The sequence below is a fragment of the Gasterosteus aculeatus genome, chromosome 21 (assembly GCF_964276395.1).
Source record: "Gasterosteus aculeatus chromosome 21, fGasAcu3.hap1.1, whole genome shotgun sequence".
Classification (NCBI taxonomy): domain Eukaryota; kingdom Metazoa; phylum Chordata; class Actinopteri; order Perciformes; family Gasterosteidae; genus Gasterosteus; species Gasterosteus aculeatus.
The window spans coordinates 16798056-16813336 of NC_135708.1; the positions used below are offsets into that span (position 1 = coordinate 16798056).

Genomic DNA, 15281 nt, shown 5'->3' on the forward strand with positions numbered 1-15281 from the left:
TCTCCATGTCAATCACGGCATGAAAGAGAACCCAAAGGTCCCTGAGTGTTTAACTCTGTACATTGCAATGCCTGCATGCAAGAAACTATGGCTGATAATCACAGCTCCTAGAAATGATTCACAGCGTCTCTTTTGTTATCGCGGGGCTAAATGCTTTTCTATTGTCAATGTTTTCAAAGGGGGCTTTACAAACAAGCCTTGACGAGTGCAACAAAACCCATCTATTACCACCAATACAAGGCATTACTCAGATTCACTCTCATTCATTATAGCCTCCCAATATAAAAGCTAGACATGCAGTGTGATGAATGCTCCCTCCAATAATGGAAACACTGCAAGGCATCTATCCATCTCTTTTATCAAGCTTGTCTCCAATGAATGAAGCGAAAGTTGTGAAAAATTAAAACAATCCATTGTGTGTGTTTGTGTGTGTGTGTGTGTGCGGAAGCTGAATTTCAAAAACATCCAAATGAAAATCAGACAAATCACAATAGTTCAGTATTTCAGCTCTTGTCTCACAAAACAACGTCTGCCGTTGTGTTGCTGCTGCAGTAAGAGAGACAGAGGGGGTAAGCGATGTAAATAAAGAGAGATGCAGGGCGAAATGATGGAGAGAGAAAATGACACAGTTAAGGGAGGAAAAAGTTAGAGGAGAAAAATGAAGACAACGGCGCAGAGATAAAAGAAGAGGAAAAAAAACAGCGGGAAGAGCGATGGGAGGAAAAATCCAAAGATAACAAGGTTCTGACGGGAATGAGGTGAGAGAAGAATGCAAAAAGAGACTCATCCAAATAGATAAACACAGATATCCCGCTGTTTGTTTTCAGCACAGGCCCTGGCATATAGACACTAGGAGTTTAAAAGCAGACACACAAATGCAAACTCACGTTAAACCTCTGAAAAGCTCATTGCTGCCCCAGAACATCGTTTTCAGATGATCTCAAGTACCCCAAAACGAACACAACCCGACCAATTGAATCCAATACGGTTTCTGTGTAATACTGTTTATTGCATAGAATCCTTTATTGTTACTCGTAAAATGCAAATTGTCAATGTTTGAGGCAATTTGATATGTAAAGTTATTGAAATTGTGCTACACAGTGTCACGCGGCGTTTGAACAATTTATCTCTCAACTTATCAAAGTACCAGTAGGGTGCAGGTACTCCGTGTCGATTATCTCGTACACAAGCCAACACCTGTCTTCTTACCAAAAGCATTGCAATCTGTGACTCCACGGAACACTGAAAAGTGCGGCGTCATTGTCGCGTGACGTTGTGGTTTGTTTAGCTGCAGCGATCAGAAGAACCCACAAAAAAAAAAGCAGAAAACCCCAACCAACCTCCTCCGTCCCCACTTTCCCCGCCACACGGCTCATTATACTCACTGTGTAAAAGCAAGGCACTTACCAGTATCATGTGACCAGTGGAGATGTCCATGTTGGACGGCACTGGCTCCTCGCACCAGGAGGAGGTGCTGCTGCGGGTCGACGGGCTGGCCGCCGGGCCGTCGCTGAACTGCGACGACACGCTGTTGAGCCTGGAGTGGCGCAGCGTCTCCGGCCGCTCCACGCGCTCCGACGTGCGGGTCGCCATGCGCTGGCGACACAGCTCCTGGAAGGTCAGGGGAGATAATGGTGGAAAAACTGATCTTCCAAAATGGCTCCTTGCCAGGTATTTATCCTCTTTTCACGAACAGAACAATAGTTGCAGGCAGGTGATGTGCTTATCCGTGCTGTTAGGGGCTGAGTCCCGTAAAAGGCACGTTGTAAAATCCAGTATCTCGGCCGACTTCATCTGTCCTCACTTGCCTAGATTAATGGCTTATCCTTGTGGATTATGGGGCTTATTCTAATTATGTCAAAAGTATATGGTTGAGAAACCATACACGATTTACAGAATGAATTCAGTATGTCCCACCTGGCTGCTACACAGCTTCTGTCTTCATTGTATAAGAAAGGTTATTTTAGTTCTCAAAGAAAGTGAGCTTTGAAAATCAAATCCTGTACAAAACCACCATAATTTAAAAAGAAGAATTGGGAAATTTGCTTTGCAAAGAAAAGAAAGTCCATCCATCAATCAATGAAAAAGGAGCTGCACAGTGGAAAGTACATAACCACAGAGAACCAAAGTGCATTTGCTCAATTGTAAAGTGGAATTTTCTGTTGTGATGGATATCGCCAGATTTTTGGAGACTTGCTAAAAAGCCCACAGCTACAAAGATTACACTCCTCCGAGTGACTCAGCTTTTCTCCCAACATGCCTCAGTGCAGAGACAGGGCGCTCAAAATCCAAAGACTAAGCATTATGCACTCCAATATATACAAAATGAAAAAGAAAGATGAAACGTTGTGCATTTAAAAAAAAGGTGTAAACGAACAAACAGTAGCGGTACACGGCCTGCCTGAATCCCTCCATAAGGTGTGGTCACACTTGATTTTTTCATGTTAAATTCCTAATCTGAAATCCCATCATGTTTGCTTTTCGCAGGCAGAGCCAGTCATCTCCACAGAATAAATTAGCATACTCAATTAATAACAGCGAGAGCAAGGCAGAGCAGAGAGCCTGGCGAGAGCACACGCTATCTCATGCTCTATCGTAGTGATATTTCCCTGTGGAGCACAGGCCCCTCTAAGCCCTGGTCTTGGATCAGCTTTGCTGCCGTCAGACCTTGATGATTAGAACCATGAAGCGGCGCCCTGGGCCTCGGACCCCCGGGCAACGTCCAGGTCCGCCTCATAATTCATCCCACTTCTCAAAACGGCTCTGCAAAGCGCAGTGCGCGGGCGGAGGGGGAGGCGGTTAGCGGCAGGGAGGGCCAGAGGACAGACACGTGGAGCCCCCCCATACTCCCCGTCCCCCCCCCCCTCCTCGTTCAGACTGCGGCTAATAGGAAGAAAAACAGGGCGGAGAGGAAACGACGTCTCTGGCGTGTGCTGTCATCTAACAATATCGCACTCCCACTGCACACTGACACGCAACTTTCTGTCCAAACAGCGAGAAGGCGTCACACATGAGAGAGCAGGTTTTCCGTCCCTCCTTAAAAAAACCCCAATTCACTCTAAACCCGATCAGAAAAAAACATTCAAAAAAATTGACGTTCTTTAGTTTGAAAAATCCTTCCGTATTTGAATTGGTTTTGCTTATCTGTGGCCGTTGCCGCTCCCGCAATGGGCCGAGAGAGGCGGACCTGTGAAAACCTGATTAAATATTGAAAATGTGAAGGCGACATGCAGATAAATATGTTCTGAGTGGCATGCTGGGCACAGCTGAGCCCCAACGCCGAAAATCAATACAGCCCAGGCGTTCCACGGCCCTGGAGGAACAGAGGGAATAGGTCACAGCGGCTGCCGTTCCTCTGTCGCTTTCTCTCAATCTCACTCCCTCTGTCACACACACACACACACACACACACACACGCGCACACACACGCAGACGCTTGTCAGGCACCGTAGAGCATTGAATAACTGGATAGAGCGAATATATCTATCCACCCAATAAGTCAAAATTCCAACTAATTAAAAGCAGAAAAATAATGCACATAAACATTGAGTGAGATGTTCACTTATGGCATTACATGGTAAAAATAAAGATTACATTCATCTTAAAAGCGAATACTATCATCGCAGCAGCCATAAAAGCAGGTAGCAGCGGATCATTCCCACATTAACACTCCCACAAACCAATCAAAAAAAATCTACCCTCCTGTGTGTGTGTTCTTCCAATTGCAGAGCCGGGACTAAGTGCACCGGCCCCTGATTGGCTCATAGCGAGGGGGGCTGGTCTAACCTGATAGGTTGCCGTGGCATCAGTACTGGTGTCAGTCCCCAGGCTGGCCAGCTTCTCCTTCATGCGGAGGTGGGAGCGTTGGCGAACGCAATAGAAGGTGGTGGACACCGCCAGCGCCACCAGGATGAAGAGCATGCAGAGGACGGAGAGCAGCAGGAACTGGCCCGACTCCACCCGGGTCTCCTTCACCACCGGGATCTGGGTCAGGCTGCCCCTCTGGAGGACACACACAAACAGAGAGAGAACGCACCGTCAGAAGCAGTAAAGCAGACCACTCTTTTTTTTGTACTTGCAGTGTGTGCAGTGCACCACCTTTCAGCTGGAGGCTTTTCTCAATGCCTCCTTACCTACCTATACCCCCCCCCCCCCTCTCCACCCACCAATATCTTATGATACGCATTCAGATGGAGTCAACCCATATTACCCGCGTGGTCCAGTCCACACTGCCTCAATATAGATATTTACAACCCTGTTTAGAGCTGGCGTGGGTCGGGCTGGTGCTGTGCAGCTACAGGAGGTTGGATACTAAGAGCTCGTGCTTAATTAGCTCCTCTGGTCCTGAGTTTGGCTGGATTAGGCCGCGGCCCAAGCCGCAGAACTAATGGAAACCAGTGCTGGAGAGACACAGGCAGCCCAGACTGGACCTTCATGCATCCACCGCCAAATTCAAACCCTCACAGCATGTTAATTGAAACAGGAAGGTATAGGCTCCGTCTCACGGCGGCAGACTTGTTTTTAACAAATCCTCTTAGAGATTTTTATCAGCGTAGGTTAGAATTGGCCTATGTGTTGATAATTGGTCCACTCAAGGCCATTTACTGTAATGATAAATTCCCCCTGGGCTCCATTGCAGAATATTTTGAGAGCGTAACAGCAATAATTAGAAGCATTAGTTGGGGATGATAACAAATGATAGCTAAAATTAAGCTCTTGTTAAAGAGTTTGTTTACTGATCACATAAAATATACGCAGACATTCGGCTGTTTTGTATTCAACTCCCAAAAACATATCATAAAAATGCACATTTTTATTCACATAAAGGTTCTATGACTAACACAAAAACCATGGAGTTTCTGCAAAGGCCAATTCTCCACAGTTTCTGATCTATTTCTGTCAGATGCAGGATGCCAATAGCTATACATCTGCAAAAGGGCAATATCAATAACAGAGAACAAATCAGCAGGCTCCTAATTGTCCGCATGCAAGATTGAAAGATTGATGGGCGAAGTGAATCAAATTTACAATATGAAAAAAAAAAGAAAGAAGAAGAAACTGCCAGAGCTCTGACATTTAGCCCGAGGGGGTCTAATGGGCCGGCTGAAGGATGGCTGCTTCTTGTTATACCATTTTCCAAAACACGACACTTGAGCTCACACCAGTAACAATACGGTTTGACCTTGTGACTCGTAATTGCCAATGTTTTAGCGGACGTGCGGATGCCATGGTCTTCACCATTACCTTGTTGGGCCCTGACGACGGTTGCTGTTGATTGCAATCGCCGTGGTTCGAGCATGTAGCTTTAATCAAGCAATAAGAGGTTGGACAACAACTGAGAGGTCTGAAGAGGCTCGTGCACGGGAACGGAGGGGAGGGATGGCCTCAATCCAACGACTCGTCCGTGCCGCTCAGTGATCAAATGAATATATAGTCAATTTCCACGAGTACTTGTTGAGAATGCAACGCTTTCAGCCAGTATCCTCTCTCTCCAAATCGCACAACAGGAGACTGAATGTAAAGCACATTAAAAGGCCTCACTGCTATTTGCTATTCAAAATGTTTTTGCACTGTAGACACAGAATGTCACACGCCTCTGAGACCAAAGTGCCCCCTAATGGTGCAAACCTCCCTGACAACTCCTAATCCCAAACTATTTGCTTGAACTCAATTTTTAAAAAACCCCTAAATTAACTAAATTAAATTAAGACCGGTCTCTACAATCGGTGGCTACTCTTAACTCTGTAGGCAAATGACTTGAAATGATTCATTTTAAAAGGATTTCCACTGTGGGAGCAAACAGGCTGGAAACACACTGCATGCATAAAGGAGTGTCTGAAGGCGGTAATCACGTCGACAGATTCAAAAAGGGAGAGAGAAAGAGGAGGAGGAGGAGGAGGAGGAGGAGATGTGACGAAGAATTACCTTCATGGGCCTTTAGATTTCTGGCCCTTTTTTCAAAGAAAATACATATTATGACGTATTTGTGTGATTATTTTTATCTTACAAAAATTTTATTTTACGTCTAAATATTAAAAAACACAGAAATTATGAATAATATTAAGCAAAAATTTGAAATCACACCAATTGTTAATACGATAAAAGATGAAAGAATATATTTGAATCTGAAGAATAGAGCATAATTTTGCACAGAAATCCAAGATGCCAATAAATAAAGAATCCGTTTTTTCCCCAGATAAATTATTTTGAACTCAGTAAATTTATTTGGATCGATTTTTATAAAATTGTGTTCCCACTGCCTTTTATCCGCACTCACACTGAAATTATTACTCCCTGCCTCATACAGGCTTTGCTCTTGTTTCTTTCTTCTATTCATATTGCCCCGGTGTGGTGAATGAGCCAATCTGAGAGGAGACAAGAGGCAGATGGATTTCGGTGCTCTGGATTATTCAAATGATAGAGGAAAGTTCAGGCAGAGAGGTGTCGCTGGGGCGGCTGCCCATTCACTCACCACACAATACCCCCCAAAAGTACAAGTAAATCCTCCCAAACACACAAACTCCCTAACTTCAACTCCATGGCTGTTCGTATTTTTTGCAAGTTGCAGCTACAATTGAAGATTTATGAAGTTTGAAATTTAAAAGTAGATTCTATGCAATGCAACGTGACCGAGAGCCCTGTGATAAACTGAAAAAAGATAAAAGGTGAAATGTTAAATGTAGCAACATTTTATAACCATGCTATTTTGCACAGCTCAAAGAAAAGACTGCATGGCAACAGCAAGTATGATGACATTTTGTAAATATAACCGTAATAGTTTTTTGAATCCCTGAATTATTAAAAAAAAAAAAAGATTAATTTCAGAAATACGAAAATAAAGCCATTAGATGTGGACGAACTCTAGTACCTTAAAACCTGCAACATCACATTTCCTGGTAGGCCAACTCTAGAAATATATCCAAGAATTGAATAAAATGATATAATATCAGAGATACTAGATAAGATAAGGATACATATATTTGTAATGAATGCTATTATAATAGAATAACTATATAAACACGGAGCCAATTTACCAGCTTTCAGTATAAACCGGGCAGCTGCGGAGAGGTTGACCATGCACATAAACTTTGTCCTCTGCAGCCAGATGTGCTCAAAGCAAAGCATCACTTTGACCAGGGCGGCTTCGAGGACTCTGCGTACCGGGTGCATTGCCCATTTCCCCCCGTTGCTCGATCAATGTTGTATTCTTTAAGCCTTCGCATTGTCGACCTCCAGCAGACTTTCAGCAGCACAGCGGATGAAAACCCCGAAACCTACGCTAAAATATCCTGAAAAACTAAACAATATAGGACGTCATTTTCGTTCACACACGGAATCCGGTTTTCGACGAGTTTGCAAAGCCGGTCCTTTAAAGGCGCCTTTTACGCATTCGACGCATTAGAACTTGCACACGGAACATTAATAATCATACAAAAAGAAAAAACAGGACAGTTGCACGTTTCAAGCCTAGATATAATTACCCGAATCCATGTGGCGGCACAGAGTGCACATTTCGCAGCAGACGGCGGTGTCCTGTATTCCAGAGCGCGCGCTTAACCACTGACGCCCGCCGCGGCTCCAAGAAGCGTCTGTGCGTCCCGGCCGCCCACTCAGTCCGCTTCTCCAAAAGTTCCCCCGCGAGGGTCCCATGCGCCCCCCCCCCCCCCCTCCGCCCCCCAGCGCCAACAAAAGACCGCGGCTTCAACACGGAGATGAAGAATTAAAAAAAAAAAATTAAAAAAAAAAAAAAGGGGGGAAAAAAGGGAGAGTCGGAGAGAATAAGAAAAGGGAGAAGAATGTGGGATATGCCCGCCTGATTTTCCGAGCCTCGGAAGAATGTGCAGAAGCCCCACTAGTGAGTCCTTTCAGCGCCTCTGTGCCAATGAAAAGAGACGGGGAGGTGGCGGGGTTGGGTTTTTTTTTTTTTTTGCCATCATTTAGTTAAGGCTGAGCCCCTCCTTATATTCAGCGGCTCAGGAGTCCCCGTCCATTGCACATGTCATATCCACTGGTTGCTATAGCGATGCCTCCACATGTTGTCGACAGTGAATGTTCAAGGAGCGATGCCTGGCTAATAGGCTTGCGGGCCGAGGGGCGATATGAATGGACATAGGGCCAGACACTCATTTGTTGAGCTACTAGGGGTCTCTGTGTTTGGTGTGTGAATTGCTGTTTTCTCAGGCTCTCCTTTTCCTCTGCGCTCCCTCTCCCAGGGATTCAGCTATGTGAGCAGAATAGGGGAGATGGGGCAGTCTATTCTTCAAAGTAGGCTTCTGCATTCAAAGCTGAAGTGAGCACTATAATAAGAGGCTACCGCACAGTACAGTAGTTGTAAACTATATGAATGCGGCATGGGACATTGGGTGCACTCTGAAAAAAATACTCAGGCCAAAGTAAATTGCGTATAATTGGCTCGGTCCTTTCTCTGCTTCCCTCTGAGATCGGCAGGAATAAAGAAAAAGAGGAGAGGAAAATTGCAATTTTAACAAGTTTTAAAGATAAAACTCACCCAAAAAAACCCTATCCTAATTAGCAATCAGTCTGAAAAAAGAAGAGATCCAAAGGAGAGCAACAGCTGCACTTAGCAGGGAGAGAGAGAGAGAGGGAGAGAGAGAGAGAGAGAGAGGGAGAAAGGGGGATTATGGAGAGCGCACGGAGAGAAAAGGAGAAAGAACAAGAAAAGGGGCGGTGAAGAGAGGAGAACAGGGGTCCTGTCAAATGCAGATGACGAGTCTTGGGGAGGGAGGGGGTTTGTGTGACGGGGGGGCTCTCCAGTTTATTTTTTTCCATTCAGAGAGCCCCCCCCCCTCCTTCTTCTCTATTGTCCCTCTGTGTGACAGCTGGAGTTGGCAATGTGAAGGGGAGAACAAAAAAACAGCCCGCTGTCCGGCCTTCGTCCGGTGCCGCGTCGGACGCCACCCCACCTTCAGAAAGCAGAGCCGACCAAGGCCAAAGTCTGAGGCTTACAACAGTTACAGCAATGCTGCAAAACGAAAATTATTTGGTCATTTTACACTGATTTGGACTATGAAAATGTGTTCCTTCCAAATATGTCATGGGGGGTGGGGGGGCACTCTTTACGTCATGCTCTCTGCACACTTGCATCCTCATTTATCAGGAATTATTCTGAATCCACATTCAGCTCTCACGCCTGCCGCAAAAATGTGGCGACTGCCATTTTTTATTTTTATTTCTGCAGCATTCAGGTTTGAGTAAAAGAAAGAGACGCTGTTGCACGAATGCAAGATGGACGCGAGAGTAACGCATGGTGGGAGACTTTTATCACGCGGTTTTGCTATCGGAAAGAAAGAAATAAAGCCTCCGGAAGTTAATCCCCTGAATATCAGCCCCTACGTCGAGTCAACCATCGGATCATGTCTGCGGTGTTCTCTGGTGAACTGGAAGAGAGAACCCTCGTTCACTCTTTCTCGTGTGAGATACCCCGGTCACCCACCTGTCAGCCGTATCTAAATCCACACTCCTCCGGAGCCGGGGTGTTCCCCTGACACCACAGCAGATGAACAAAAAAAAAGGAAAAAGGAAATGTCTACCGAGAACCCGACACAATCTTTACTTCTCGGTGAAGGGAAGCCTGACTTTGGCACCTGTTGTTTTCCTTCACTTGAACTCTGCGTAAATGGACTCATTTTCACACCTTCCAGCCACTGCTGCACACCACGATTTCACAACTCATGTCACGTCCTCTGGCGAGGCCGTTGCTAATGGTTATCACACCAGGGAGGTCTGACGTGCATCGATTCACCCCCCCCCCCCCCAAAAAAACCCCCCTACAAGCTCTCAAATTCGCACAGAAGTCGTTCTTATGGTCACTGGCGATATTCGCTGATGCTGTCAAGCCTCTGAGTCCCACCGGTAAGTACTTCCTCGGGGTAACACGTGTTCGAGCGGTCGGCCTGAGTCCCGCCAGGCTTATCCGTCCTCTCCTGCACTGCTCCTGTGTTTGCTTCCGCTGACACCCTTCACATTTCCAATAAAAAAAAAAAAAAGAAAAAGATGGAAAAGCGGCGAGCGTGTTTAAACAACGGGAGAAAGAGCTGCGCGGCACTTCGCCGCGTCGCTTAGAGAAGGAGGGATGACGGATGTTAAACAAATGTCACAATCAAGTGCACCGCCGGAGATGGCGCGGCGGAGACACCCCGCCGAGGCTCGTGCATGTGAGCTGACAACACGGATGAAGAGATATCTGGCTTAAATATTTGCACGCACTCACAATTTTTGAGGGAGTGCAAAACCTGCAACGACTGCGTAGCTGGACACGGAGCGGTTAGAGGCTGTGATACGTTGATGAAAAACAGGAGCCTGGTGGACGACGTGGCGATCACAGTGTAACGACATCAGCAAGAGGCTAATGCAGTTTACACTGCTGCTGTACAAGGAGCCGACAGCTGCAGGGTGTACCTGCAGACTTAACCAACTTGTGATACCGCCACACGAAGAACAGTCGGGGTTTCTGCTCGGCTCTTTTAAAATAGGTTGCAATAAATTATTCATAATGATATCTGAGCGAGAGTGTTGCTGCAGCTCCATTTGGGAAGGTTTTGGGGGGGATTAGCTTTGAACCGTAATGCGGAGAGAAATGTATGCAAAACAAAACACATTCGGGTCTTCTGTTCATGTCTTTATCAGATTCACCAGCTGTTATTGTTGAAGTGATATTAGAAGATGTGCGTGAAGGAAAGACTCATCCTAATCTGTGTTCTTGCTCTTTAGCTTTTAAATGCTTTGTTTTCACGCTTGCCTTTAACATTTGTAATGAAACAAAGCACTCGCACAGGCAACATTTAATTGTGAAAATCTGCCTATTTGGATTCAAAGTACAGCGATGTAATTATGGTATGTTTTTTTAAGTTGGTACCGTGCAGTTTGATTTTTCCGGCCATGACATAAAATAGCACTTACAATGAGATTAAATATCATAGGTGACACCTTGCTCTCCCGTCTAAACTGCTATGCATACGTCCCTCACTGTGAGGTGCAGGGGATGTCTTTAATGAATTGTGTCTCCTGTGTGTGTGTGTGTGTGTGTGTGTGAGGGAGAGAGAGAGAGAGAGGGGAACACCGTATTTCCTAATGGAGGATGTTTCAAGACACAAAAAGGTCCCATTTCTGGGTTTTACTTCTGGAAACATTTGAATTGCTGTGTTTAATGTTCATCAGTTGCTCAGAGAGGAACCATCCATGTGTGTGTGTGTGTGTGTCACACACACACATGTCATTCCTGTATTTTCCCCAGATGGGCTTGTTCAAATAGACCCCTTTCTTATGTGAATCCCAGCCCAGGCGTTGCCCATGCCAAGTAGTTCAAAGCAGTAAACATCAAGGTAAATGTTACGCCTGTCATCTTGACTATATTTAAAGCAGAGGCAAACCCACACACACCAACAACAATGTGCACTTCAAAAAGATGGAGCTGCGGCGCCGTAGCCCGGAGTAGAAAATACAACCGTATCTCAAGGATGATAGAAAATGTTGTTTTAATCTGTAAGCATGGCCACAAAGCAGTACATATCTAACGCTGAATTAACCACTAAAAGGTGTGCACACATTTAATGGATGATTTATGATTAGGCGAAGAACAGGGGACATTCTAATGGAGCAATGTGGATCTGATGGTGTCAAGAGGTCAGCCGACCTTCGTAAAATTTTGTGGTAATCTTTTTAAAACAATAGTTTAGACAGACGAATTTTTTTTTTTACAGCTGACTCATCCGGCAAAGGAGTGAGCATCCTAACAGGTTGATGATCCGTGTGAAAGACAGCATCACAGAGACAGCATTGCTCATGCAGAGCTGGATAATCAGATAAGTCAGTGGACCATCACGATGCTTTTTAAAAAAAATGATTCAGCACCACGGACAGCGGCATGGATTTATCAATACAAAGTTAGGCTGCTGATATTTCAGAGCCAAGTTTGGGGCCATGGATTCCAAAATGCACAAACCTCAGTCAGATGAAGGATCAATGAGGCAGACTAACAACCCCTCTGGCCTGCACCCACCAACCCCCCCGACATAATTAAACGTCATGTATTTACAGGCCTACGGCATATCGAAAGGTAGTTGGCTTCAGATGACAAAAACATTCCTTACAATGTGCATGTTTTGGAAAGGTTAAAAAAAGAAACCACCCTCCGAGCTCTTTAGATTAAGAGTCTTGCTCTCACTTCGCCCCGATGCACACTGCACCATTTGGAGGAATCCAAAGCTTGGCCTCTTGTGAATAGTTTCCTAAAGCTGTGGGAGATGGCTAACAAGTTTAGCGAAAACATAATTTTAATAAAACCTGCTATTAAAGCCACTTTCAGGCTCAGTTAAAAAAACACACACAAAAAGCTGAGTGCTTATTTAAGAATAAGAGTAGCTTCATATAACAGCTCCCCTTTCAGAAGGCTCTTTTCACAGCAGCCATTTGACACGTTATTGCAAGGCAAACACAGGTGTAATTAAAAATATTGATCATAGCCCTGTTCCGTGTAGGTGGAGCGCTGCCCTGGTGCCGTGCACGCTGGCTCACCTGCAGTGAGACACTAAATAGAGCGAGTCCATCATTAACTCGATTAACTACACCTGGGTTTTTCTCTGCTGTGACATTTCAAAATGGCCGCTGTGAGGAGGAAACCTGCAGTGATGTGGTTCAATCCAGAAGAGACCAAGTTGTCGACTATATGTGAACGTGGAGCTGATTTACTGATCTATTTGTTTAACTTTACTCCCGACTGGTTTGAGCTAATACTTTTTCTACCTGCAGTTTTTTTTTTTTAAAATAGCAATATGTCTGGCAAGAAAAATGTGCATGTTTGCTTAAGTAATGCAAAAATGAATTAAAAGTTTGCAAATAAATAAAAAGTTATTAAAGCAGAATCAGCTCTGTATCAGTAAAGGTGTTTGCACTCTGGTTCAACACGGAGCAAATAACACTCAGATATTAATTTATCCCAAAGAGAAAGAATCATGTTCAAGATGTAATTATCTTTAGATCTCATGATGCCGTGGGTAAAAAGTCATTAAGACACCAAATAAAACGGTCAGGTCCAGAATATGATCCCGGTTTTTAAGACGCAACCCAATCACGACAGGTAATTGAAGGTAATACTTCATTCTATTCTGTGAAAAGATAAAAGGAGAACCGCCACTAAAATCTGACTCGTCCACAGTCAGAAACAGCGAGGAAAACAGGGAGGTTTTAATTGTTTTGTTTGAATAGAATCCACACTACTTTTAGGCTATTAGGTTCTCGGCTGGCTCCTTTTTTTATCTTGGAAAGAGATAAAACCGCAATTAATTTTGAAAGGACGGAAAACAGTGAGACAATACATCAAGTCACACATGAGTGGGGCCGGGGTGTTGGGGGGGTGGGGGGAGGAGTGGGGGGGTTGTGGGCCGCCGCGGAATAACGGAGGTAGTCAAAGGTAGCATTCATAATTGAAACCCCAGTCTCCTGAGACCTAGTGTGCTGGTGGACTGTTACTGAGACTGACAGCAAAGGGACAAAGAGACGAGGACAGCGCAGAATGACTTCATGGCTTCAATAGCGTCGGCCCGCTCCACACCTGGGTCCACGAAACATCTAAAAGCCTCTGAAACATCGATCCGTGGCTGTTTGAAGATACATTTAGCACTTGGAGAATTTGATTGTCCAAGGAGTTGAAATTCCACCAACCTTCCCACAAAAGTCAAGACAGAACTCACGGCATTTAGTTCAGGTTGAGCGTCAAGACTGAAAGGACGTACTGCTGTAAATATACATGAAAGAACCTCACGCTGGATGTATCCCGACGTAGCGATTCTGGTGGACTAGAGCCAAACTATACACTATTCTGATCACGCTGCATTTACATAATGGGAGCACCAATGGCCACGTGCCACTGCAACTGTACCTGGGTGCCGCTTGACTCGCGGCATATTGCTGCCGCCTGCCCGAGCATACGCCCCGATGATCAGCTACAGCTCGCGTAAGTGAAGACATACACGTGGAACCACAGGAGGCGGCGCGTGATAGGCCAGGGGGTCGCATCCCCGTAAACGCACACAGCCACGGCCTCATAAATCCTCATCAGTGTCTCCATTAAGCATCGCCCCCCCCCCCTGCTGTCGCCATGACAACGCCGGCCCCGGCGTGCGTCCGCGGGGGGAGGCGCGTGTGCCTGTGTAACCCCCTGGAGTTACTTAGGGGGTATTTCTTGGCACAGACGCCAACACCCCATACCTCGCCTCCAGACGCACTCTTGCTTGAGGGAGGGGGGCGGGTGGTGGGGCGGTTGGTGGGGGTGGGGTGGCAGGCGGCCAGGAAGGCGAGATCTGTTCCACGGCGATTGACTGGCACTGGCTGCGTCTGGACTGGAGGCAGGCGCTCTGATTTCTCTCTTTAATTACTGCAAATCGGAGGTGGCGAGGCCCATGCTAATGAAGCCGCACCAATCAGCTGGGAGGAGAGTCCTCTGCGAGGCGAGCTGACACTCAGCCCGGCGCCACAGCTGTAGTCTGGTATCAGCCGCCTGTTCGCCTGTCTCACATCTCCCACTGCTTCACGCCACCACCTCTGAACGACAACGCAAAGAGAGGCCGATCAGAAGTTTTTAAAGGCAGAAGGAAACATGATTTATGTCAAGATTCTGATTGCTCTGTAACATAATAATACATTGAGGGCTCATTATTGTAAATGCATATAATCAGTGGCGCCTATTTCCAGCGGCAAACATAATTACATGGCTTTTTGTGAAGATGTGGTGATGTCTGGTTTTTCCCTCCTTCTCCAAGTGAATAATGTAATGAACAGTGTTCATGGATCATAGATTGCTGAGATCCTTTTGCCTTTTGTTTGATTAACAATGAAATGTTACTCCCTCCATCAGTAACGTATGTTGATGAAGCCACGAATGACACATTTCACGTCTCCTTTTTCCACTTGTTGAGCCATTTGTCCTCGTTCTTGATATAATGTGCATTGATATGTCAGTTTTAGTCTCTTCTTATATCGGCTTGATATGTCGTCGTGCGTGTTCTTAAGCTGCAGGCATATAACTGTGCTCAGGTTAAAGTATTATTAAGGCTTGGCGGTGCAGCAGCTTCCCAGGTTTTCCTATTTTTATACAGAGATCCACCTGCTCTCCGTCAGGTGTCAGCTGCATCCGTGCATTTGCCGGCACGACGCGGCATGATGAGCGTGTTAGTGAATGTAAATAGACATGTGGGCAGCCATGTAATGTGTAAAGCAGAAATCCCATCACAGCAGGACAATCCTCCAGTTGACCGCACACTATC

The 15281-nt window shown here is 45.6% G+C and overlaps 1 protein-coding gene across 1 annotated transcript in view; it reads right to left on the reverse strand.

Annotated features, from left to right (window-relative positions):
- ptprn2 (protein tyrosine phosphatase receptor type N2) overlaps positions 1-15281 on the reverse strand; it is a 91060-nt gene that overhangs the window by 17302 nt on the left and 58477 nt on the right. Inside the window, exons 12-13 of the mRNA XM_040166766.2 lie at positions 3787-4002; positions 1408-1611 (exon numbers count right to left, since the gene is read on the reverse strand). Coding sequence (XP_040022700.2) covers positions 1408-1611; positions 3787-4002 — 420 coding nt within the window. The remainder of the gene's footprint in view (positions 1-1407; positions 1612-3786; positions 4003-15281) is intronic.